The 25,329-nt window shown below is 43.9% G+C and overlaps 1 protein-coding gene across 2 annotated transcripts; it reads right to left on the bottom strand.

Moving 5' to 3' along the window:
* Positions 1-304: 304 nt before the first annotated feature.
* LOC110985744 (uncharacterized) lies at positions 305-23,524 on the bottom strand. 2 transcript variants are annotated; one of them, XM_087134936.1, is made up of 4 exons: positions 23,358-23,524; positions 5,173-5,341; positions 3,339-4,027; positions 305-2,767 (listed from the first exon to the last, which is right to left on the bottom strand). In XM_087134936.1, exons 2-4 carry the CDS (start codon positions 5,321-5,323, stop codon positions 2,525-2,527), a joined length of 1,083 nt encoding a protein of 360 aa, XP_086991062.1. In that variant the 5' UTR covers positions 5,324-5,341; positions 23,358-23,524; the 3' UTR covers positions 305-2,524. The 2 variants fall into 2 exon arrangements, with proteins under 2 accessions (XP_086991062.1, XP_086991063.1); XM_087134937.1 differs by lacking the exon at positions 23,358-23,524 and adding an exon at positions 13,261-13,813.
* Between the last annotated feature and the right edge of the window lie 1,805 nt (positions 23,525-25,329).

Genomic DNA, 25,329 nt, shown 5'->3' with positions numbered 1-25,329 from the left:
TGTATCCAGACACACAATTGCTCTTACGTTGTAATGGTGCACTTGCAGATCGAATGGCCTCTTAAATAATAACAAAACAAATAGATGTCGAAGCATTTCACAAATAAGCCATTCTGTGTCCAAAGATAGGTGATCAGTCATTGCATCAACTAGTCCAATGTCAAGCTCCAACACAAGCATACAACTGTGCGGTAGACGTTGAGTCAACAATTTGAGAAAATTTGGGAGTCCAATCGTCAAAATACATGTACTTCAGTGATGATCGAAATATCAAACAAAACAAACAGGAGAGAGGAAGATCGAGTGAGTGATAACAAGATGGCAACATATTTATTTTGCAGTTTCATTTAAACATGGTTACGACTAAGATAGAGTACATAGACGTTAAGGGTATAACATTTACACATTTAAATGAAGTTTGACTGCAATATACTTCAAAATATTTCCAGTAAGCCGAGTTAAACAGCTTTGCAAAATGTTACAGGATCCATAGTTTTTCTCAGGTAGTATTTTGTACTTGTTTTGACTGTGCACACAACTACAGAGGAAACTTAACAAAATATAAAATATTTTGATCATGCTGATGTTTTTCAACCTCTAAACCAGAGCCGCTTTTTCGAATCAGTTTGGGAAACTGAACTTTTTCATCCCACACCATGAATCGACTCCTCACCAAACATTGCCCACTCCTTTGAAATCATTGATCTCGAGCAACTGACGAACCCATTTCCTAATTCGCAGATAAAGGTAAGAAATGAGCAGGCGGATTTCGAGTGCAAGATTCTTTGGTCTGCTCTCGCCGTAAGCCACCGTCTTAAAGCCAGTCAGAGCCGTACACAGCTAGGGTTGCGACATGAGGTTGTGCGGTGAAAAAAAACACTTCAGCAGCATCCCGTTTCTAAAAATGGTGGGTTGCTTTACGCGGGGTTGTTCTTATCGAACGGAAAATAGCAGAAGTAGTGCTTCGAGGTGACATCATTAAAGATTAAACAAAGCTCGATGATAGACAGTACAGCGCGTAAATACGCATGGGGTCTTTGGAACAAAAAAGGCTCCTGGTTTACAGTTGTCGCAAATCTCTGCAGGCCCACTGACGGCTCTTTTGGCCAATTTCCATACCTGTCTGTGTCACTACTGCAAAAGACATCACGGCAAACAAACTTAGAGAGAAAAAAATAAGGATCTTGAAGCCGGTATTTGGCACTCATTGCTAATGAGTCGCCTAAAGAAATGCATCTCATTTCAACAGACAGCAGTATTACAGGAACCGTTTTCCTCCTCAATATTTTGTTTCCCTTTAAAAAACAGAAATACTTTGATCGTGTACCTAGCGTCTTTTTGGATTTCTTCTTGGTGGATAAATAGCATACAAACATCAAAACTTACACAACTCAAGTGCCGAGACGAAACATTAAACATCCCATAAGCAATAATCATAAAAATATAATTGTTTGCCATATATATTATTCTATGCTTATTTATACATTTCTTCGTTTACTAATACTACCGTCAGTTAAGTTGAAATGTTCTTGCTATTCACTACGAGAAGCCGTCATTTTGTACTTTATTCACAAAAAGAACAAATCAATCTCGATATTAAAATAGATTAGATTGATAAACACTAATTTAAGAGTACCACACAGTATTGCACAGATAAAAGTTTCACTGTCCTCATAGGAGATGCACACAAAAAAGGAGTGAACTTTTCTCATCTCGATTTCATTGTTCAAAAGAATTCTTCATAAAGGGTGAGGATCACAATAAGCAAGGGTTCGATTTCTTCAAAAAGGGCGCCACCAACGTTCAACTTCGACATGTGTCATGAAAAATCGCTAACAAAAAGTCTGAATGCTGAATGCTCTTATTGTGATATTGAACATAACAGGTACCGTAAAACAACGCTTATCAAAATATAAGTACAGATGTCACAAATATGTTCTCTCTGTGTTAAACTCCTCCCACAATTATTATAATAATGAACTACAAGTTGAAAAACAAATTAAAACAGCAGAAGAGATAAATATAGCAACAAAAATATAAGTACATGTATCCATGCACGTCTGCTTGTAATACACATAATATTACTTAAACCGAAAAGATAAGTAGCACTTTATATTTAGACTAGCTTGGACGGATTTTAAAAATTCGTGCGAAGTTGATTTTTTTTTTTTATAGTTTTTGTACAGAGTATCATACATGCTTTGTTGAGTGCGCATGTGCACCCGTAGACTGGTACTCGGTTGCAGCATTTTTGGTTGTGATTTTCATATCTTGTTAGAATATAATTGTCCGCACTCAGGCGAACCTGAACGACCCCGAACAATCCAACACTAACAATTTTAGACTGTTTGTGAAGGGGACGCATTAAACAGTAATCATTTGATTCGAGGACGACAACAACAAAAAGCACATTGTTTGAAACAGTGACGCAACAACTTGGTCTAAGTTCAATCGCCCACGCAACAAAAGAGGGCGCTGTGTTTCAAGTCCAGTCCTTACCAACTCTTGGTGTGTTTCTATTATCTCAACCTCGTCGTGGCCTGGACAGCCGCAATGCCAGATTGTACAAGGCCTCTAGCGTCGATTGGTTGTCTTTCTGGGTGACTCGGTAGCTTGGGCGGGGCTTGCCCGACGGGTCGAGGCCAGATCGGTGCTGCAAGCCCGCTGGGGTGCCCAAAGGGCTGCGCTGTTCGTCGGGGGCGAAGCTGCCGGCCACGCGTGATGGTGACCTGCCTGCCGCTCGCAAGGCACTTCTCAAGGCGTCAACCTGACGAAGTACAAGACGCTGGTGAGGCGTAAAATGCTATAGTTGTTGTTTAATTAGTGTCGTAAGAGGGATCAGTTGGAGGGAGTGTCCTCCTTTGGCTGTCGGAGTGGTGAAGACTGTAAGTAAAGGATGGTGGTGATAGTCAAAAGAATAGAATTTTTTGTTATGACACGAAAACGTTGATTAGGATTGGTGTGGTGATGTGGGAACGGTATTTGTGATGTTGAAGACACTGCACCTATGAAATGGTAACAATTAGGACAGATTGAAACAAACTAACATTGGTGAGAAGGACAAGGGCAAAAGGCTCAAAAGATAAACTTTCTCGTCTCCTGGACGAACTTATGAAGAATACATTTGAAGCAAGATATGGGACGGAGAACCCCCCCCCCTTCGTGTTGGTCATTGTTTGATCGGAATCTCAGGAATTCTCCACAGACTTCTAGGGGGATGTGTTAGGTAACAATTGTCTAGAGTGTTTATAGGGATTCGACAGGTAAGGGGGGTACCCTTCCGTCCCATATCTTGCCTGGTATCGAAGAATATGTCACGATGCATTTCAACCACTTACTATGTCTTTTGTTGGTGGGTGAGAGGTCACCAACGCCTCCCATCGTTTGCTTCTCTCACGTCCGTCTCTGCCCTTCTTCCTTCTGGAGTTCTTCCCCCTCCGACGGAAGGATCGACCGCCTTCCCTGCTTCCGCTCTTTCTCTTGCTCTTTCCTTCTGATTTGCCATTCCTGTCCCTGCTATTCTCCCTCGACCGCCGACCCTCCACTCGCCTCCTCTTCTTCGTCGGGACGACCTCAGGGAAGGGCATCTTCTCCCCACCCTCCTCCATTTCCTTTCCAAGCTCTGCCCCCTCTTCCTTCACCCCTTCACGGGCCTGGAGCATCACGTTTCCCCCGTCCGCGTACTCGTTTTCTAGCGTGTCCAGGTCGTCGATCGGCTCATCCTTCTCCGCCGCCTGCCGAAGCAGCGACGACTTGTCCTCGCTGATCTCTGCGATGTCCGGCCGGAGCAACAGGTCGGCGTCGGCCGACTTGTCCTGCCGGACCCGGCCGGGGGCCACGGGGGCCAGCATCGGGTCGTCCCGATCCTCCACCACCGGCCACGGGTTACAGTAACTCTCCACGATGTCGTAGCTGCAGACTTTCTCGCAGCACTCCGTGGCGATCCGGCCCGTCCGCCTACGCTGCCTGGAGCCGATGTGGGTTCCCAAGAAACTTTTCGCGGTGCGTTCATCCTGAAAAAGCTCGGCTGCATAAGGGTGACACAGCAGTATTCAAATGAGTACAAACGGTCAAACCTTACCAAACGCAAGCATTATGCATTATGGGAGTCAGGTTGGCGTCGTGTTTTTTTCCTCGCCTTCTATCTCTGGGCCCGGGTTCGAGTCCCGGCTCAATCCACATGTGGATTGGGGTTTCAGTCCCCATTTGATTCCATGGGTTTTTTCTCAAAATATTCCTTTGGGGTTTTCTTCCCATTACTAAAACTTTAACCTCTTCTCACTGTATCCTCTTTGCGTGTTTCTTCGGGCTTACAAGCTACGGTCCCTAGGATGCTTTTGAGGAATCCCTGGTTTCATTACCAGAAACGCTTAATGATAATTATGCACAACCACAGCATACCAGTCATCTCAAATTCGTCTCTCGTTATGTAACAAGAAGCATCAACAATGATAATTCCCTTGATTTAGTGGTGACGCAATTGCTGTCAAACATGCATGAATTATATTGTCAAGTTCTTCTAAAAACAGTTTTAGGCTCAAGGCATATAATGCAATCACCGAGCCTTTTTTTCCTCATAAAACTGTCAGAGCTATTAATAACCACCTCAATAATGCCAGTTATACACATAATCTGACCATAAAATGGCGATTAGAGTTCTAAAACGTTTATGGCTTGATAGTATTATTAGGATGGACATCACAGGCCTATTATAGCGCACTCTTCAATAGCTATTATACTTCTGTGCTGCGACCAAAATAGACTGGTAACAATGACGTAATAGCGCAAGACTCTCATCGATCTATATCTTTCCCCCAAGGCACCAGGTAGTGAAAGCAAGAGTCTGCTTCGGAAGTTCTGTTCATCATTTTATCATCAGCCTGGGCCACCTGAGCCAGATGATACCAAGTTCTTGTTTATAACTCTTATGAGAGGGTCTTGTAATTCAAAGTGAAAGCCGCGGGTCGGTGATTCACAATTAAAAAAGGAAGCAATTATAATTCGAGAATTTCTAATAAGCCTCGACGCCAAGGCAGGTGACTCCACTACAGCGAAAACGGTTTGAATTCACTGGACGGGCGGAGTCACCAAAAAATTACAGGTTAGTCCCGGTGCATGCTTGGTTCATCCTCAACTTGGACGGTCAGGCTACAGAATGTGTCAATCACAAACCTTCTCGCTTCTCCCTGTGACTATAGAAGCCCCGCGTGTTGCAGACGATAGACACAGTCTCAACCAACTGTTCCCCGCAGATTCTCTGCCACGCGCTGATTGGTGCGGCCATGATGACGAAAATGACGTCGATGAGGAGTAGCGCCCTCATTGTTGATGAGTTACTAAACTGAAAGGAAAAACAAAGGGAAAGGAAATACGAAGTATGCGTCTGATATACATGTACACGGCCAAAAATCAGAACAATTCTCTAACCAACACTACTTATAGTCGGTGTTCTTCAAGGGAAATAGCTAAGGCAAGGGGGCTCGCCCTCACTGAATAACATGTAACAAGTTCTAAGCTCTCCAGAAGAGTTTCATTTTGATTGTAAGGTTGGCCCACACGTCCATCTGTTTGTTCGTACCAGTGTCGGTCTCAATGCTAAGCTGTTGGCTCGAAGTGCCCGTTTCTTTATCTATCCTGTTTGTTTGGTACGACGTGCTCGTCAAGGATCTATCCTACCAGGCATCGATCTGTCGCGATTAACGTTTTCTGCTGCTGTGGGCCTGGAGAGTGAACCTTAACCACGTCCGTATCGTAAGCAGCATTCAAAATTAGAACTGCTCGCCTTGAGAAGGAAAGGGGAAAAACGTCAAAACGCCCCCCCCCCCAAATGTCTCTGCCAGACGTTTAAAGTAACTTTTTTTCTCAGGGAAATTATAAGGCATCCTGGCACGACCTTCAAACGGATAGCCAACGTATCAACCACGCATCGTATTTAACACCCACGTATGTTGACTGACAGGCCTTAAGGGGCGCGGTTGGCGTGGAGTCGACTATAATTATTTTAAACATAAGCTGGTGGCAGACAAGTGAAGCAAAAATGGCCTTAACCATAGACATCAGTAAGAAAGTACCCTCATCTAAAGAAAGGGTGAAACATATACTCATAACTCTCTGACGTACTAAAGGCAAACATCAAGTTAAAGCTTAATTCCCACTTTTTCATTTCAGTTTAACTGTCACTTGGTCAACCAGTGACACTTGGAGCAAAATCCCATCCAAGCATGTCCATGTCCAAGCCTACAGCCATTTTTCAAAATGAAGGGGTTCGTTTTGTCGAAATTTCACAGAAATACAAACTGGCAATTCTGTTAGGCTTCTCAATGTTTTTTACACACCCTCTGTTCAGTGACCACAAAACGCGCTGCAGAGAATGTGACAGTAAGCGTGTCGTGATTTTTGTCCGCGTATGTGATTTCAGGCACATTTCCTGGCAAGTAGCCTTGGGTTCATTTACAGAGTGACACGGCAGCATCAGCAAAACGTTTTGGGTAGCCTGCAACCTCCATTGAAGGAAAGAGGTTACGCTGATGTCACCAAGGTATTTCTTTTCGGCTCCCTCTATCGTTTCGGTTGGACGAGGCTCCATTGCCTGTCAGCGAGGCTGACCTTTAGCGTTACCTTACCAACAAGGTGTGTCCGGAGTCCCCCGAAACGCATTCATCATGGGCGCGCATGTTCGTAATGAGTTAATCCTGAATGGCGCCTTGCCAGGAGAGGCTCAGGTACGTGAAGTTTCTCGGGGGAAACAACATTCTCTCGTTCAACCCTGAATTGTCGGTTCCGAGGACCGAGCAATTAGGGGAAAGGGTTTACTCGTGTTGACGAGCAGTAATGTCAGCGATATTAAAGCAACATTTGGCCCTATCTACGGCAGTCGCGGTGGTGAAAAAACTTGGCTATTTTAGACTGCTTACCTGTCCCTCTAGCTAAAAAGTAATTTGTAACAATATTTTGAGGTTATTTTGAGGTATTTTTTTGGTAACACGGGCAAGAATGAATGGAACAGGAGTTTTCCCACTACGCGACTTCGTCTCAGGGCCTGTTTGTTTCACACGGATCTGGATTGCGATCAGTGATCCCAGGGCTGGTTCGCGCTCTCCATTAGGCAGGTTCTGGTGTCAGTGAACCAATGACAGATCACAATTGCGATTTGGATCCGCGTGAAACAAACAGGCTCTCGGTTTCAGGGTTCGCCTGATTTTTCCCCTCTGGCTTTGACATTGTTGGCTAAGTAATCAGGTGGTGCCATCAAAACATCCAACTACATGCAACAAAGTCAAAATACTGAAGTATTTCTATTTAATCTGAGCCCTGCCCACATTCGGGGATCAATTTGAGAGACGAAGCCTGGTATTGGAAAACGCCCAGAACCGAATGCTAGCCACGCTTGTCATCATTCATTAAGACCACGTGACCTGGTGGAGTCTGCAACGTTAAAAATGAGGCGTTGTACTGATGCCTATCCCTTAACGACTGCTTGCGGATCGTGTGATAACTCTACAGTGCGTACATCAATCATTCCAATAGTCCTCTTCATAATAGAAATAGCCCCATAAATCTCCGCCCACTGGGTAGGCATTTCCCTCCCTCAACGGGGCGCTGGGTCCCCCAACGTCCGGCGGCATCGGCGGACGCTTTGTAGCCCCGCCGGCCCGCGGCCCGCTCCTTAATAGCCCGCGACGCGTGAATGTCTTTTTTTTTCTTTTCGCCGCGAGATCCCCATCGTGTTTATACATCTCTGCACTGCGCGCGTGGCCAGGCCGGGCGATGGGCCCAACGCTCCCCTGCCAGTGAGTGCTAATGTCTGGACAAATAGTCGCAGCGTGATCGCTGGCTGCCGTCATCACACAATAAATGCTGGGCCGCGATCAGTCGGTGTAGCGTGCATAGGCACCTTTTATCATTTTCTAATGAGCTTTTCCGCTGTCAAGAATGGGAAAATTAACACTCCCTTAATCAATCATTATTTGACGAAGATGTGGTTTTGAACTATTTTCTTTTTTTTTTGCAGTGATTGATTAGAGATCGCGATGTTGGATGTGGTAAAGCATTCCCACGTTGTTCCTGTTAACATGCACAGCCACCCCGCTACGAAATCATCATTTGGAATAAAATCTTGATTTCACTGTAAGTAAATTCAGGGTTTTTTGTTATATATTCTAAAATGGAGTAACATAACGAACAAAAGTTTGTTTTCACAACACGATAGAATACTAAAGAAAAGACACAAAACATGCCACAATGAATTGTACATGTCCAATTCGGGGGTCGAAATGGCGGACAATCGGCTGTGTACCTGAGATGTTAACAGGTTTGGCGAACGACACGTTTCGAGTATCTTGTCTCCATCGCCCCATTTTCTTTAAAATGCAAAGTGACAACACACGTGGCAATTAAGCCAGTACAGCAAAATTTTCTGAGCACACGAACCGCCTTAAACATATTTTTAAAAGAGCCTATTATTCGGGGGATTTGAGTCTGCGAGACTTCTTTTTACGACGCACATCATCCGCGACGGCAAACTTAGCATCCCACTGAAACACGCGCCCCAACAATCGCTGTTTGACTTACAAAAAAATAGCCAAAAAATTGTTTCATGGGACGTCATCGGAACCTTATACCCTAGCGCAGCTCAGCCGTGTTGTCATCCCGCTACATACAAGGCCACGACGATTGCAGGTAATTTACAGCGTCGTCGATACAATATTTTGTTTCCCGTCCAAGCTAAACACACACCACGAACAAGAACACAAACTCAAGACCCGTTTTCTTGAAGACATGCACCTCGCCTCGTTGGTACGCCGCGGAGAAGAACGTGGCAACAGAAAGGCGGCTGCTGTGATGGATTGCCCACTAGTTTCGCCTACGCGCTCGCGGGAAACGACCAAAATTGTATCACTTCCCCTTTTTTGCGTTTCTTTCCCGGTTCACACACAAACACACAAAAAACCTCATCAGCAGCCTTGACAATCGAGAGAAGGCCTGCAATTTTTTCCCAACATGCGGAAGCCTCTTGAGTGAGCAATATAATTCTGCTAGTTTATTGCTCGCTTGGCCGAAGAGCAGCGCGTAAACGACACTCACTTGGAGAGGCGGTGTTTGGCGAGCGAGGGCCCTGTGATACCACAACACTTATCCCTCAACATGACGGATTGGTACTTACAGGCCTAATATACTTCTTCCTTAATTGAAAGCGTATGCTAAACAGGTGCGCACGATAGGGGTGTTCATTATTTCCCAAATAAGGGCACAATATACAGTAATTTCTCTTAAAAGAGGGCACAGGCATTTTAGTACAAACTTTATTGTTTGCCGAAAGTGAAGTTGTGTTATACATTAGTTACCGTAATACGTTTATGAAACAACGGCGTATACCCTCATTCATGTTTCCAAATCATGTTATTAACTGATTTTGCGCAATACAGTATTCAAAACATGAACATGAAAAAAAAAAACATTTGAGTTGCATAAAGAACTCATTTTGTGGGAAAGCGTAAATTTTTTTAAATGCTTGTTTTGCATATGAATGACTATTTTGGTACCTTTAGTATGAAGAGAACGTCGTCTGCGACAGACTGGCCACACCTGCGACATAACATTGTTTGCCATTTCTTCATGATAGGGCCGTGCGATTATTTTATTTTTAGATACAAATTTTGTGCAATATTTTACTCCTCTTACATTGTTTGAAGACCATTTGACATCTCACTAGATTAACTGCATTGGAAAGTGCACTTTCTTATTAAAAATTTCAGTTTTCCCTCTTTATTCTTACAGCTGAGGGCACTTAGAAAAATACTTTTGAGAAAAACTTTTTTAGTGTGGCTCACTTTCGAGAACGGAAAGACTATTGATTAGCCTAGAAAAAATAATTAAAGGTAACAGAATATTCGAAATTCGGGCAAATGTTGGGGCTAAAACAATTGTAATATCCACGTTTTTACCAGAGAAGATATCTCACTTTTGTTCACGCACATGTAAATTTGTATCAACATAAAGCAAATTGCTCCAAATACCCTTCTTTACAGCGAAAAGAAAATTGAAAATAGGATTATGTGGGCCTAAAGGTCAAATTTAAAGAATTCATTTAGAACTATTATGCATGGACCCTGTAAGCTCTTCAAGGTTTTCGTTTTACATTTCAAAACCAGTTGATCGGCCAATTTGAATTCATGAATAAGTTAATATGTGAGCAGCTGCTCACACGTCTATAGTCATCCGTTACTTCTAACCTGTAAAGTGACGTAATTTTGAAGCCCCAATATCGCTGCTGTTAATGTCTGAACGAAGTTGATATAATGACGACCTTTGTAGCCTTTGGCGAGCATCAAGCCCTAATTCGAGGATACTGGGTCATGGGTAATAACTGACCACGGTAATTATTTTTGGCTTCAGAACCACGAGGCAAGCATTTCTTGGCGATTATGTTTGCCGGATGATCCCGTCCTTCTCTGCATTATTATTTTTTGTTTCGCTAAAGTGATTTTTGACTTTTTAAAAAAAATTATGACAGATCAGGCGATGAATTAGTGGTGACGACTGAAAAGGGGTCGCCACGTGGTTCGCATCAACCGCCAGTGAAAGTTGGAGATTTACCGGGAGCCCAGTTCAGCAGTAAACGCCCTGAATGGATTCGACCAAATATAGACAATCTGCTTTGTCACGAGTGTTTTTTTTTCTTTAAATTTGGCCAACGCCCTTACGTAGTAGTGTACTGCTGTTAGGAACACTGCCTTGTTTACTGCAAAACAAGTCCAGGCCCTCCCGGTGTTTTTTCCCCTAAGCCTATTATTTTCAAACCTTGTTGCTGAGCCTAAAGTTTTTTTTTTTAGCTTTTTTCCATCAAGGGGCAATGATTATGACGACTGTGTTCGACAAACGTTGTGTTCCAGCCGTACCTGAGTGATATCTGTTTCCAAGCTAAGCCTTCGTGACTGGAGTCACGAAGAGCCACTAAAGATTTAACAGAGCCATCCAAGAACATTTTTCAAAAACTGTCCTTAATGTAATTTCAAATATAGCAGCATGGAGATATTGCATTTGAGTTTTAGGTCCCTTTTGAAGAGGTTAGATGCAGAACCAGATGTGTCTATTTTTAACATTCTGAGAAAAGCCACTTTAAGAAAACATGAAACAATGGTCTCTCAATTGACTCCGTCTTGATTGCTATTGAAAATAATTAATTCTAAAAGAATTCCAACTGTAATTCAGGAAAAAAATCAATCGGGTGCATTTCTTTATTTCATTTTGTGAAATTTCCTTTTCTTCCTCCTTTTTTGCGTTTGCATGAAATTTTTATTCTCTTTTATTTCTGTTTTAATTTTCCTCAAACAGATTCATACATTGTCTGAAGCATATAATGGAACTCTTTTGTATTTTCAGTTCATTTCGAAATAATTCAGCCGGTAGGTGCACTAAGGGGCAAGCTTTGAGAGCAAAGCTAGCACAGACCCAGGCCTGCTCATGATCATCGAAAGCCGTCGATCTCTAACCAGGGCGGGGTGTGCAAGAGGCCCCGAGGCGCCTTACCGTATTTAGCCACACACCTCGACAAGCTTAATCCGTCGAATACCGATAAATGGGGTTCCTTTGCTAAAAACTGTCCCAAAATAACCACCCGGCAATGATCTGACAAACTCAAGAGTGTTTTCTTTCTTTTTGTTCTCGCACTCTCTCCCTCTCTCGGCCTATCCGTGTTTTTTGTCTCGATGTTGGTGGCTGCTTAAGGCCTTGTCAACTTCAGGTCAAGTGTACGGCAGTTAAACGCGGCTTGACTAAAAATGAACTTGAATTCATCCAGTCCTAAAGACCTGGAAACAGGATATGAGGACATTTCGCTTAGCACGTCATTTCTTGCCTCCCCTTTCCCAAAAAGACAAGAAACGTAGATCGGTTCAGCGACAGAGAGACCCACATATTTGTCGGACTTTGTCCCGGGTGGGTTTTTGCTAAATCGAAAATTGCCAGCAACGCCAATAACACAAATCGAACACAAGGAAAGCTGGGGCCTGGAGAGAATTCTGGATCGCACGCGTAATTTAATAGAATCTCCCAACGTTGATGGCCTGAGCAGATTACGGACGGCACGGCTCTGCCGTGAAATCTGAATATGAAGACAGGCGGAGGGCGGGGGAGTTGGCAATGACAGCACTTAGCGATGATAACGGGGAGCACTGTAACATTGGCCTAACTATGAGGACCCAGTGGAGCTACCTCAGGTGTCTGTTACGTGGGCCCCTCCTGTTAAGCCTCTCCACTCAACAGAAAATTGACAAAGATTTTACGAGTTTTGAATTAACCAATTTTTTCCATGAAACACATTTCAGTTGAAAAAACAATGGTCGGGAATTCGCGCGTGTCATTTTCTTTGCGCAAAATGGAAAGCAGTTTCATCGATAAAAAAAGAATATTTTGCAAAATGAAGTCACAGTTGCATGTTTAACCTCGATTTTTGTTTATGCTAATGAAAATCGAAAATAAATGGGTACTCAAAAGGCTACAGTTAGAACACGACAAACACTGAGGTGATTCATACAGTTTTCGAGGTCTACCAAGACTAGAGTGGCAGAAGTGAATGGCAATCACAATAAGAACAACTGTGGCACCGCACGCCCGTGCATGTAACAAACTGCCCGGGACTAACCCTGGGAACACGGCACTGATCATTTATAATTTCACTTTCCCTATTTCACCTTTGGGCCTAAGTGGTGCATAGTTAGTTTTCACGGGCAGTAGCAACCAGATGTGCTGCCCGGGTAAACAACTCATTTCCGCCGCACACATATACAGTATAACGCAGTCCGCTCCACGGTCAAACCTTGGTCGATGATTAACTCCGTCAAAATTGTCTAATATATGGACCAGCGCCTTTTCTTGTCTTCCCCAGTCTCATCTTAGGCATTTGCCAACTAATCAAGGCAATGTGTTTGTCGTTAAGGAATGGGCAAAAAAAATTAAGATCACCTTTCCTTTGGGAGGACTTGCTCACTAACCAGCACACTCAAACCAACCATTATCCTGACAGGCAAATAGCTTTTCGTGTTTTGTTTTTCTGTTCGATTTTGAAATCTACACATGCGACAAGAATGCATGTACACATTTTCCTCCTTTTCCCTGTGAGTGATACAGGATGCAAAAACATTTCAAATAATGTCAAGTAGCGATGAGGTTCGCACGTGCAAAAAGTGGAAAAGTAAAGAGAAAAACACCAAAACAAAACACAATATAAGTCACAATGAAAGACTGATTTTAGTTTCTTACCACAGCTAAAGGTCACTTTGGAATCTCCCGGCCGAAGGTCAACTTTCCGTCACGAAAATATGAAAAAATGACTCCAGTTCAAAACCAAGGGTAGGCACAACTGAAGCAAAGAAATTCTCTAGGAAGACAGCAACAAAATTCACTCTTTTTCACTCTAGTTCCCAAGCTGAGGAGACATACGGGAGAACTTCGCAAGTTCAGAACTTCAAAAGTTGTTTCCAGCCCCGTAAGCTGAGCGTGGGAGCCGGCCGGTTGTCGCGGAGTCAAGACTGGCCGGAGGACGAATGGGACAAGGCAAAACTTTCACAATATCTTTATAACAATCGGACTTTGGAACAGCTGGTGACGAAATGCCTCGGCACGAAACAGCGCGGGAGACCTTGTTTTGAACGAACTGCTCTTTGGAAAGTAGAGAAGAGGAGTGCGCCCTCTGCTTGATGATCAGCGTTTCATCAAAGACAGTTATTCGGGGGAATGCCGTTACACATTAAAGCAAAATACAATAAAGTTTTCATGACGGAATAAGACTGATCAGGAAAGACGAAAAAAAGTCAAAAGGGTCTAGGGACAAGCCAGCCAATGGCAAATGGTTGTGCTTGCACCGTTTATAAGTGCTTTGAGCATGGCGAGGAATTGAGCCTGAATTCCCCGCCCTAACTTTGCCTAAGTCAACTGGGGCATGCTCTGTGAAGACGTCAGGAATTAGTCTGCGACAATTAAGCGAAATGGGACCAACTTTGTCAGTTGTTTCAATAGAGGCCGAACCGAACGGCACTAACCCAATTATCTTGTCACGACGCAGACGACCGGACTTGTGCGTGTCATATCAAGATCATCATGTTTGGTGCGTTCAGGCAAACAAAAAAAAAACAAAAACAAAAAAAAACCGGTCAAATCTTACCCTCCTGTCCCATACCGTGACAACACAAGTAACTCCTTAATTTTGCCAGTGAGTGGGACACTTATACTGGGATCTCATTTATGGAAAGAAACTCCCCCGTGTGCTTTAGAATAATTACAACAGCCAATAACTGTGGCATTTCGGAAGCTCATGTTGTGAGAACATTGGCGCGTTCATTAACTTCCTGATCATGAGTTCACGATGTAGGGCAAGAAATGGGAATTTGGAAGATTTGACAGGCATATCTGCTATTGGATGGATAATCTCGGCGTTCTGGACAGGCCCGTCAGTCACCGACTGTGAACTCAGGCCGAAGGAGGCCAAACTCTAAATAGTCCCCAGTCTTATAACAGGGTCCTTCCGTATTTTGTTTTTTCCCCTGCCCCTCCCTAATACGAACACAGACTTACAAAACAAAGGTAGGACAAATTTTGTCCGGTCATGCGCCGTGCTGAAATGGTAGGAGCAACAAACCAGCTCATTCCTCAAATGCATGCTATGTAAATAACGTTTTTATTCGCGCACGTCAAAAACACTTATGAGAGAGAGCGCTATCAAGTTGAACACACGTCCTAATACTGCTCACAACTCAAAACAGAGTGTCGCCACTGAAGACCACAAAACTTTTCCGTTGTTATATGACCACTTCACAGACGCTTTGACTGACAGCAAACGATATCCCAAGACATTCGCCAAAGGCTAACCTAATTCCAAATTTCGTCGTATCATTACAACGATGCTTCCTCTCGGCTGATTATGATCTTCCGATGCATGGACTTTCTAAAGACAATATTTTTGTCGTTCAAGCTTAAGAGTGAATCGGAAGAACTACCAACTGCGTGGGCAGCAAATGCATGGAAGGAGAGACCTAAGGTCTAACCCCGACCTGGTTAAATAGTTGATCCCGTCGAATACTTCTTTTATCAACAGTCAAACCTCGGGGTAACAAACAAATGAATAGACAGTTTGGCGCGCGGGGAAAAGATTGACCCATCAATTTTGCTGGCGATGATGACTACCCGGGCGACACGATCGGGTGTGAAAGTTATTTGCACAGTACAAAGAGTGTGTATCAGCTACAAGATTTAGATTGTAATAGTTACGTGCCGATGGACGAAAATACAGCCCAATAGATATAATGGAATTTCGTTAAGATTTACCCTTTTTGTTTGTGGGACTTATCGAGCATAGTTACCGAAAAATTTACGTCAGTCGACATAAACTCAATAGCCTAACCTGAATAACTGTTTTTAACTCTTTTTTTCGCATCACTGTTAGTTCACTTGCATAGGGTTGCAATTCAGTACAGCACTTACAATTCCTTCAAACCTTAAATTGATCCCGAACATTTCTAAATTTTCATGACCCTTAATCTTCTCAAGTCTACTATCTTTACCATTCGAGCTTTTTTTTCTTCAATTGCTCACTACCATGCGGCAGGCAGGTGACTTAGGCCAAAACGCCATACCAAGAATCGCCGAGCCTCTGTATACTCGTCATCATAAAAGTACTGTCAACCCTTCCGTTCTCACAATCGAGGGGAGAAAAGTCGTCGAAGAGTGGGCGTGCGGCGGACCCACAACAAAAGCTGACACAGACATGACACTGACAGGGCAGACGACTAAACAGGCAAAAAGGACCCGCCAAAAATCCACCTTCTTTTAGAAAAACAAACAACGCTAATCCACTGCCACGGGTAGGCGCAACGGGGCCGGAGAAAGCCCGAGCAAAAACAGAGATTTTTTTTTTGACAAACAAGACTCCATCCTGCGCAAGTAATTCGGACCTTAATTCACCTCTAAGTGCCCCAGCCGTTAATAGCGCGTATTTTTGCGGCACTCGCGGCTACTGTCCTGTGTTTGATCAACGAAAAAAAAGCTGATGTGGTATTCACTTCGAAAAATTGGTAATCGGTTTCACGGTGTACAAGCCACGGGTTGCCTTCCGCCAATCATTTCCCCAGTTGCATGTGTTCATGAAACGGTCGCCTGCTCAACACCGGAACAGAGCAATTTGGGGTCCCACGTTGGGGCTAAACTTTGTTACAAAACAAGACAGTCGTTGGGAACTTTTCTCAATATTTCTTGATGTAATAACGAAAGGTAACTTTCGAGACCACGTATTTAAAGGTAAGAAACTGTTGTGTGATCTTTTTTAAGAGACAAAGTTCAGTAAATAGCCGTATGGAGTAAGCCGGTCGATTAACCCTTACCCCATGCGACCATCATACATGCACGAAAGCAAGATTTTTAAGTGAGCAATTTGCCTAACATCGGCAGGGAGTCCGGCTTTGAGGGCCCATGCCGCTGGATCAAACAAAAACAGCTCTCGTGACGGGAAACGCGGCGGGAGTTTTTGGAGCAAGTTACATCGCGCGACATGTCATACAGCCGGCAGCGGACCGTGCAATCACACCGTCAAACCAACGGTGTAGAGCGGCTGGCTCGAGAGGTAAGAGGTATGGACCAAAAGAGAAAGTAGGAGGGGGTAACCTGGGGAATCGAGTTAATACGAGTCAATGTGGAAAACGCAAGTGCATACTGGAAGTCAAGAAGCAAGCCACAAAGAAGTTTGATTCTCGAAAACGGACTGTGAGTATTCCCTCGGAAACCAGTAGTTCACTACAGAAGATTTCATAGTTAATCATAGTCAATCATGAAAGGGTTGGGGGAGGAAACACCCCCACTTTTTGACCAAGGCAAACGGGTCATCTGATCATGACCCCATCACTTTTCGGTGATGAGGAACAAATGCAGATTTTAAAGTTATTTTTTCCCGAAATTTCCAACAGCCTTAAATACCACGAAGTACACACAGAGCAAAAACTTCCAATGCACGCTAGTGATGTACATCTATATCATGAACAGCGCCCCCTATGCAATGTGGTGTCCGGCCTGCCCCTGCTTGTTGGAATTGAATGGCCGAATGTACGTCACTTCCAACGTGCACAACATAAAAATTATCCTTTATCATGCTTTCAATGATATCCACCAAAAATTAGACCTGGTCGATCAAACTATTTTGAAACGGATTGAAATCACTACCTGCATTACCTAATTAATTTACAGCTTCATCGTTCTAGTTCTGAGTGTAAATTTCGCTTGATCTTTAAATCAAACAAAATATCAAATCAAAAGTAAACGACTAATAGAAGAAAAATAATTCAGAAATCCAGCGAATACGATTCAGCGAACTATACAGAGACAAATAATACCAAATTACCTTTTTCGAGTCTTCCTCGATCGAGTATATCTCAGACAAGGTTAAAATCCAAATCTCTTATCGGTGTGTGGTGAGAAAACTTTCAACCAGGATAAGCCACGAAAACTGAAATACCTACACAAACACATCCCACTACAACACAAGGTGGCAATGTAAAAACCCCGACTGTCCGTTGGCTCTCCCACCAATGAAGGACTCCCTTTATTAAAGAACAAGTCATGCCCTACCGGCGGCTCTTCCATTATCAGCCCGACAAATCCCTCCGATTAGCCTTGAACCCTTCCCTACACTCTCCATTCGAGAGAGAAGGAAAGACAAGGGGCTCAGATGCTCGGGGAGGTTAACAACCAAGGGAACCCGCCTCAACCGCTGAGAGAGGCGGCAGGCGATCTGATTGGGTACTGCCCGAACGGACGGGTGTGTCTTCCCCTCAAACGGGTGGCGCTTTTCATAACCCCTTGTCAGGGAATCCCGAAGATGGGCTGTACGCCTGTTGGTCTTGTTCCCCGGGAGTACAGGGCGACTGCCGTGCGCCGTGGTGGTGTAGGGGGAGCCGCCGGAGCATCACGTGTATTAAGCGCGAGTTAATCCCTTCTCCGCTATCGCGGGCTACCAGATAGAGACCTTATCTTGCTTGGCGCGCCTTTTGTCGATGAGCGAGGGGAGGACAGGGCGCGACCACGGCGTCGCTGTCACGGCCCGCGGCACCCCTCGCGTTGATGTAGCCACCTAGATTGAAACCTTGAGTCAGTATTACTGGGCCAGAAGCCAGGTACGGGGAGAACCCTCTTTTCCGCGGACCATCACAAGTGGAAACAGTCCATTTATCGTCATTAGCAAGTTATTACGAGTGAACAAGTTAAGGGGTTTAGGATTCATTACAGAGCTGTAATTAGTTTCAAGCCAATGACTCCTCAAGTGCACAGTTCGTGTATACCACAGGCCTTCATCAGCGCACAATTTCAAAAACGACAATTTAAGTGAGTTGACTGAAATTCTCTTGACAAAGGTATTTATTTTCATAGCAGGTTCAGGATTGCAGAACCTGCGATACATTGATCATTTTCTTCGTATCCTCACATTTTGATTGGGCAATGGATCCACGTGACACGTAATGTCCTTTGAGCTGATATGATACAAAAAACACCACCATTGCCAACTCTGCCTTCATAAACGAAATAACCAAATATTATCTAAAATATTTGCATACTGCTTCGAGAATTTTCGAAACCATCAGAGAAAAGGAAAGGAGGTTCCATCGACGTCGGGACAAAACTTCTACTTCGTTCTGATATTGTAATCCAATCTAAGTTGCAATTTCTGGCAAAGATTTATTATGTTGAATGCAAAATTTAAACAAATCGAATGTGCATGGGGTTCGCACATTCAAAAGTGGAAAAAGTTTTTTTAGAAACTGGTTGAAAACTTTGGAGAAGCTTGCCTCAATTAATAATTGGTATTGAAATCACACGAACGTCCATCGTTTACCAACTCCATCATGAGTAACAATAATTGCCTGGTTTGATTTTCAGAGTGATGAAATGGAATTCATCTGGACAGGAAGAAAGCAGAATGACAAAGCATTATTCTAATCAGCAAAGAGGCATAATCATGCATAAAGCCATCCAATCAGTAGTGAGGGCCTGCAAAAGCTCAGCCCAAATGCGTGCAGGGGCTGGTTGACCTGGCTGAGAGGACCACCGATCCCCCGTTCACCGCCCTTAGAACGCTTGATCCCGGTGCCCGGAAAACCGGCACTACCCCTTGGATCGAGCAATTACCACCAGCGGCTTTGTGAGAAGCGCGGGCCAAGAGAACTAGCGTTGTGCACCTAGCAGCAGCGTGCGCAGCTGTTGCCATCTCTCTCGTCGCTAGGGGCTAAGCTAAGAGGGTGTTTCCGCCCAAGATGTACGCCCCACAAAAGACCAGGCAGGCTCTCTTTGTTACCCAACGATATTTAGTCATGTTTCCTGAACTATGTACTCCATTTCAGCGCAAAAGGGGCAGAGTGAGGGGGAGTTAGCGCGCAGTTAAACTTGGGCTTAATTGTGCTAACAGATGTAACCTCAAAGTAGCATTGAAGCACCCGATCCCCTGTTAGCCCCCTCATAAACTCCTCTTATTAAGCACTTTTTGAACATTGTTGGTACCTGGGGTGTCATTTCACTGCACAGGAATACTGTTGATGACCCACACGAAATTCAAGGTGCGACTTGAATAGGCAAGAGGCAAGTTTGACTATCATTTGCTTTTTGTAATTACTTAACGAGTGTAACATTGGTTATTGTAAGTTCATCTCTGTTTGAATCCTAATCAACAAGAAATGTTTTGATAGTCAAGGTGCATATGTAACCCTGAAGCATGACAGATTTAGCGTGATTCATTTAACGATGTTTAGTTGTTCATCAGCTTGCATCATCTTGCTTTCGCGGATACAGCCGTAGAATGGGAGATTCAGGAACACTGCGATTATTGAATTATTACACTTACTTTCACACCCTTGGAATTTATATTTGTCAACAAAAGCCTGTTTTGCCCGATACAGGTTCCAAGGGTGTTTAATTTTGGACACTGCGCCGAGGATTGTGCAGTGGAAAAGCTGCGTGAGGCGTGCAGAAGCTATCCCATCGTTATACCGTGCCCCCCCGCCGCTTGGCCCACCCCCGCCAACATGTTGCCAGTTTAATAACCAACAATATTTGCCGAATAAATGTGGTCAGTACACAAGCTCTCCACCCTCGGAGCAGAACTGACAATAAAGGGGGCCAACATCAGCCGCACTGTTTACCGTCGCTATTGTCCTGCCTCAGAAAAATACCCTCCCTCCCAGGGCAGATCACTTCCTGCAGTAGCCCTCATTCCTCGGTAGTGTGTTTCAACATGTGCAAGAATTCCCGGGTGATCCAATCAGCAGCGGCACTTAGTCAAACCGAGCCTGATGCTGGAGGGTTGCGGATCGACGGTGAGCGCAGCTACGCAAAGTTCATTGATAAATTGTGACGTCTGTGTCGGAGCGCGTCGACCAGGTCTCTAATTATTACAACACACCCGTCGTATTGACACAGCTTTATCACTTACTCGCCGTTGGCAATTACCACTAATGAATGTGTACAAATCTGAGGGCACCCCCTCCCCCAGTTAATATTACAAGCGTGTCGGAAGGGGGAATGCCCGCACACTTGCATTCATTTATTTGTCCCTACATTTTGTATGTTTTTCTAACTTTCTAAATTGGAACGCTGAGAGCAGCAATTAGAAATGCATGTATTTGCATTTCCCGCCAAATTTTGACACCGATTTCAAACACTCGTTTGAAATACCACGACCATGAAAGTATCCCTCCTCAAGTAGACCTGTCGTAGGTCTAGTCCTTGTACTGGCCTACCGTCTGCTTATATCTCTTAGTACTTTCCAACATGATGTTATTGTGGCTGACAAGCAAAGGGATTCTCATGATACTTGATAGGTAATTGGCTGTGTTGCATGACATATTTTAACGAACGGTATGACTTTTCTGCAAAGTCAGCAATGCGGAAGTTAGTCGGCCAGCGGAGGGGCGGTAGCTAGATTTCAATGTGGGCAAGCAGGAACCCTGATCGAGAAACCCAGATTATATCCGAGTCCTTATCGTTGAGAGTCACAGACGATCCGCTGATTCTCTGCACTGCAAAAAGCGGAGTCAAAAACACCGGATGTGTTTCATTTAGTAGTTTTCCCCTGCAACAGACGAAAGTGGGGGGTGATTTGCCAGCACGAATCAAATTTTGGAGGTCTCATTGATAGAAAGAAAAGCATTCGCTGAAAATTTAGTCCTTGAATAGTCTTTATTTCTACTAATATTCAAGTTACAGTCACAAGTGACACTCAAAAATGAAAGTGTCGCATTCATACTGGTTCACACGTTTCCTTTCTATATTGGTAATTGGAGGGGCCGCTGTCACAAGGCTACAGGGCGCCCTCTTCGGTTTACGCGCGGAGCCATTACAAATCCACTCTCTTTCTCGAGTGAGTACTCAGTTTTATGAGCACACCGGCAAAAATGTACAATTTTAACACAGATCAAGAATGTTCCTTCATATTGCATCTTGGGTGATTTCTCACCTCATTTCCGAATCCTGACCATGCCAACGACGGCGGCAATTATATTTCGAAGGATCTACCCTTCAGGGTTGTATTAATTTTGAAGTCTGAAAATTAAAAAAGAGTCCTCTAACAACAGATGGACATGATCGGTGCAATGTACTTTTATTATTAAGAAGCCACATTTTGAAAGAAACCCTATGATCATTCTTCTTTATGGCTGTACAATAAAGGAGTGCAATAAATCAAATTCAGTAGCACCGAAGAGCATTAATCCTGTTGACAAACCTGCGGAGGTGGCAACTAATACAGTCCATCACTGGATTCAATGGAGACTGTGGACTTTTAACTCTGGTTAGTGTGTGTAATCGTTTCTTCTTACCCTTTTCCACCTTTTGTTGAAGGAGGGTTTTTTTTTCTTTTTTCGTCATTTTTTCCTCGGGAATGCGTAAGAGCGCACTTTGTTTTTATTTGTGCAAGTCCCTGTAATTGGTTCGTTGCGTGCCGACCGAGAATTCATTTTGTCGGACCTCGATCATTCTAGAAAGTGAGCTAATTGGCTGAACAATATGTTTGATTGGAGCGTTCACCGTCCAATCAGCGAATGAGGTGATGAGCCGAGTGTAGGGATGAGAATATATTGTGCGTTCAGTTGAAAATTCGTTCTGCAAATTGGGATTTACTGTTTTCATTTTGTATTCGTACGGCTATAAAAAATAGAATAAACCAAAAGAATGATTTCTTAAATGGCACACAGCGGACACCGTATTTGGGCACAAAATGGTGTCGACGCTGAGAGCGACGTCAAAGGCGTCGCAAATTGCGATGGAACAGGGAGTAGGGAAGGGCCAAACGCATGATATGGTGGTAAAATGAGAGTTATAGCCCCGAAGGGACACGCACAACTTTTGGCTGTTTCACACGAATTCCCAATTAATTTTAAGATATCGCTATTTTATACACACGCCAGCTGTGCCGTGAAACAAAATCACGACGGGTCAGGTTGCCTCTCATGGCACGGTATATGTATCTGTTCTAGTCAAACAAGTGAAAGGAACAGAAAACCCTAATATTACGGCAAAGTAACACAGGCATCAGTAGACATACCCATGGATACGTGTATCTGGTAAATCATTCACTCCACAGTGGTAAAACCTTGCATAATTTGCATTCGAGTGATCTTTTCCCATCATAACCCTCATTCTAACCAGATTTGGCATTTAGCTCTCCTCCCCAGGAGGATAGAACTGATTTTTTTTTTCAACTCCAGACAGATCTGGGTGGGTGAGGGTCAACAGGGCCAACGCCACACGGTTTTGAAGGGAAATTTCTGAATACAGCGGCACAGAGATGGCGGTTTCTAGGGGGGGTGCCAGTTAATTTACTGACTTGTAACTTGTTTGCCAACCTCGTGTCGTGTAAAATTTACAAAGTGCTTTGTGCAGTATTTAGTCCTCCATGGGAAATGCCGATAGCCAACATATATCGTTTATGTATTAATTAAGTTTTGATTCATTTGCCGACCGAAGCTACGTTTTACAGACGTGCCTTTCGCTTAACCCAGTTGGTTTCGGTTACAAAGTTTGCTACCAAACCCAAATTTGCCCAAGTTATGCTAATGGAAGCATTTTTTGGCGTTTTTAATAGCTTCGAAACTGCCAATGAGATATTGCCAATAATAGGCAAAGACAGCGCCTGCGACGTGGCAAGCGAAGGTCTATACAGTGTTCTACCGAGCGATCTAGACAGATGCATTTCAATATACTAAAACTAATGTGGTCTGCAATTAAAAGAAAGGTACAGGCCCCAGTGGGTACTGGTTTCTCTTGCTCCTCTCCACTGACAAAAATATTGACTATGCCTGTAACAGGAGGAGGTGTGGGTAGAGACTCACCTATAAGTCGTCTCCTTGCGAATCTTCTCCCCGTCCCAGTCACACGCGTCTCCTCGGTGACCAACTTGGAGACTACGAGGCCGCCATCCGCGGCTCCGCTAGACGTTTTTATACGCCTTCCCCCGGCCCCCACGTGCCAGTGACCCAGGCCAAACACCAGTGACCGTGTCAAACCAATCGGGGCCTAGTAATAGCCGAGAGCCCAGCCCTCCGTTCTGTCAGGAGAGGGGGAGAGGACACAATAACAGTGGGAGGGGAGAATAATTGATGTGTCTCAATGGTCAATATTGGTGCACGATATGAAGTTAAAGGGGAAAACGTCCTGTTTGGACTGGAAGCGCGTGTCGGGTGTTGTATAGAGACCTGATGACTACTCAGTGACGTGTCCAACGGGGGAGCAAACTTCCAGGGAGCAAGTCGCAATTCCCTTTTTTAAGTAACTTAAAGCACCAACACTTTAAGGCCGATGAAAACACTTCCATATTTTGGGAAGGATTCTTTTACAAATAACTAAAAATAAATAAATTAAATTTAGAAAAATAAAAAAGAGATTATTTCAGAGCAATCCCCCTTTGCGCTCTGGACAAAAAACTGGATATGCCACTGTGGTGCACGTTTGCTTTGAAGGTATACCGTAAATCGTGAATGCTGACTTTAACATTATATTTATATCAAACTTAATAACTTGACGGACAATTTCTTTTTCTATAGATACATAGTAACCGACACTTATAAGGCGTTACAACTGGTGTCGGACAGCATATAAGGGTTTATTGCAACTGATCAGGATTACTTCCTTCTCTCGGTGAACGGAATACTGCCTATAAGCCGTCGACTGAAAACTGTATTTATGCTCGAAAAGGGCTTCGCCATCACGATGGGTACAGTTTGCATATTGTTGTTCTTTTTTCTTTCTCCTTTTTACCATTTCAGTTTTTGTCATATCAAATTTGTCGATGTTACCGGTATACAATTTAGGCCTAGTTTCTTTTGGAGAGAACACATAGTCCTCTTGTGGCCACATCATACACGAAAGTTTGTCCTGGATTGCTAGAATACACGCTTTGTGCCTTCAAAAATCAGCCGAACTTGGAACTGAGAGCTCGACAATTTTTACCCTCGTACGCCACATAAGGTGCTTCCACATTTATTTCAACTACCTGTGCACCCTTTTCCCAACGTTTCTGATTTTAAATTAAAACGCTAAAAGAGTTACAACAAATGTTTAAATACCCATAATTTTCAAAGTCCATGCACGTCTGGAATGTATAAAGGCAAAATTTGATATAACGTCTTAAACTACATTATTTTCCTTTCAATATAAGGGGAAAATAACGAATTTTTCTTTTACGTTAATTTATCAATCGCAAAGAGCAAATTGAGAAAAGGCGATTAATGGAACAAGGTGATTTGTCAAACTTGATTGTCCGCGCTGTCGGTGAGACCAAAGTATTTTAACCTCCTTCCCCCGCGACTGATCCTGTCGCCATGGACGAAAGAGGATAATAGTCCCCTTGATGAGGAGATGCAGCGCTCCGTTGTCCCTTAGGATAGAGGGCTTAAAAATCGGACACCCGTAGCCGCGACCTCGGGTTCGATTCCCGTCTATATCTACAGAAGTAAACTACATATGAAAAGTAAACATTTGCAAAAGCATCAGTTCGGAGGCGCATTACGTTTCGACACGGATTCTCTCTCAAAAGCCTTTGAAACAAAAGTAAAAGACTCAAGAAGATTCCATACTCCTCGGATCGACATTTCAGGACCTGTACACCACCAAAGAGTAAAAGGAGCCGATGGAGGAGACCACATTTGGTGCCCAAAAGATGACCGGCCCTCCGAATAAACCAACAGTGCAGTGGTCTAGTCCCTAACGGAACTGAGTTGCTACCTGAGTTGCTATCGCGGTGGCGTGGGCGGCTGTCGCGCGCGCTGTTTGTAAAAGGTGCGTGAGTCGAATGCGTGTCAACTG

The sequence above is a fragment of the Acanthaster planci genome, linkage group LG03, assembly GCF_054643075.1.
Source record: "Acanthaster planci isolate LZ-2023a linkage group LG03, COTS_SCS, whole genome shotgun sequence".
NCBI classification, from domain to species: Eukaryota; Metazoa; Echinodermata; class Asteroidea; order Valvatida; family Acanthasteridae; genus Acanthaster; species Acanthaster planci.
The sequence above is the reverse complement of the archived record's forward strand: the minus strand, read 5'-3'. Positions and strand labels throughout refer to the sequence as shown.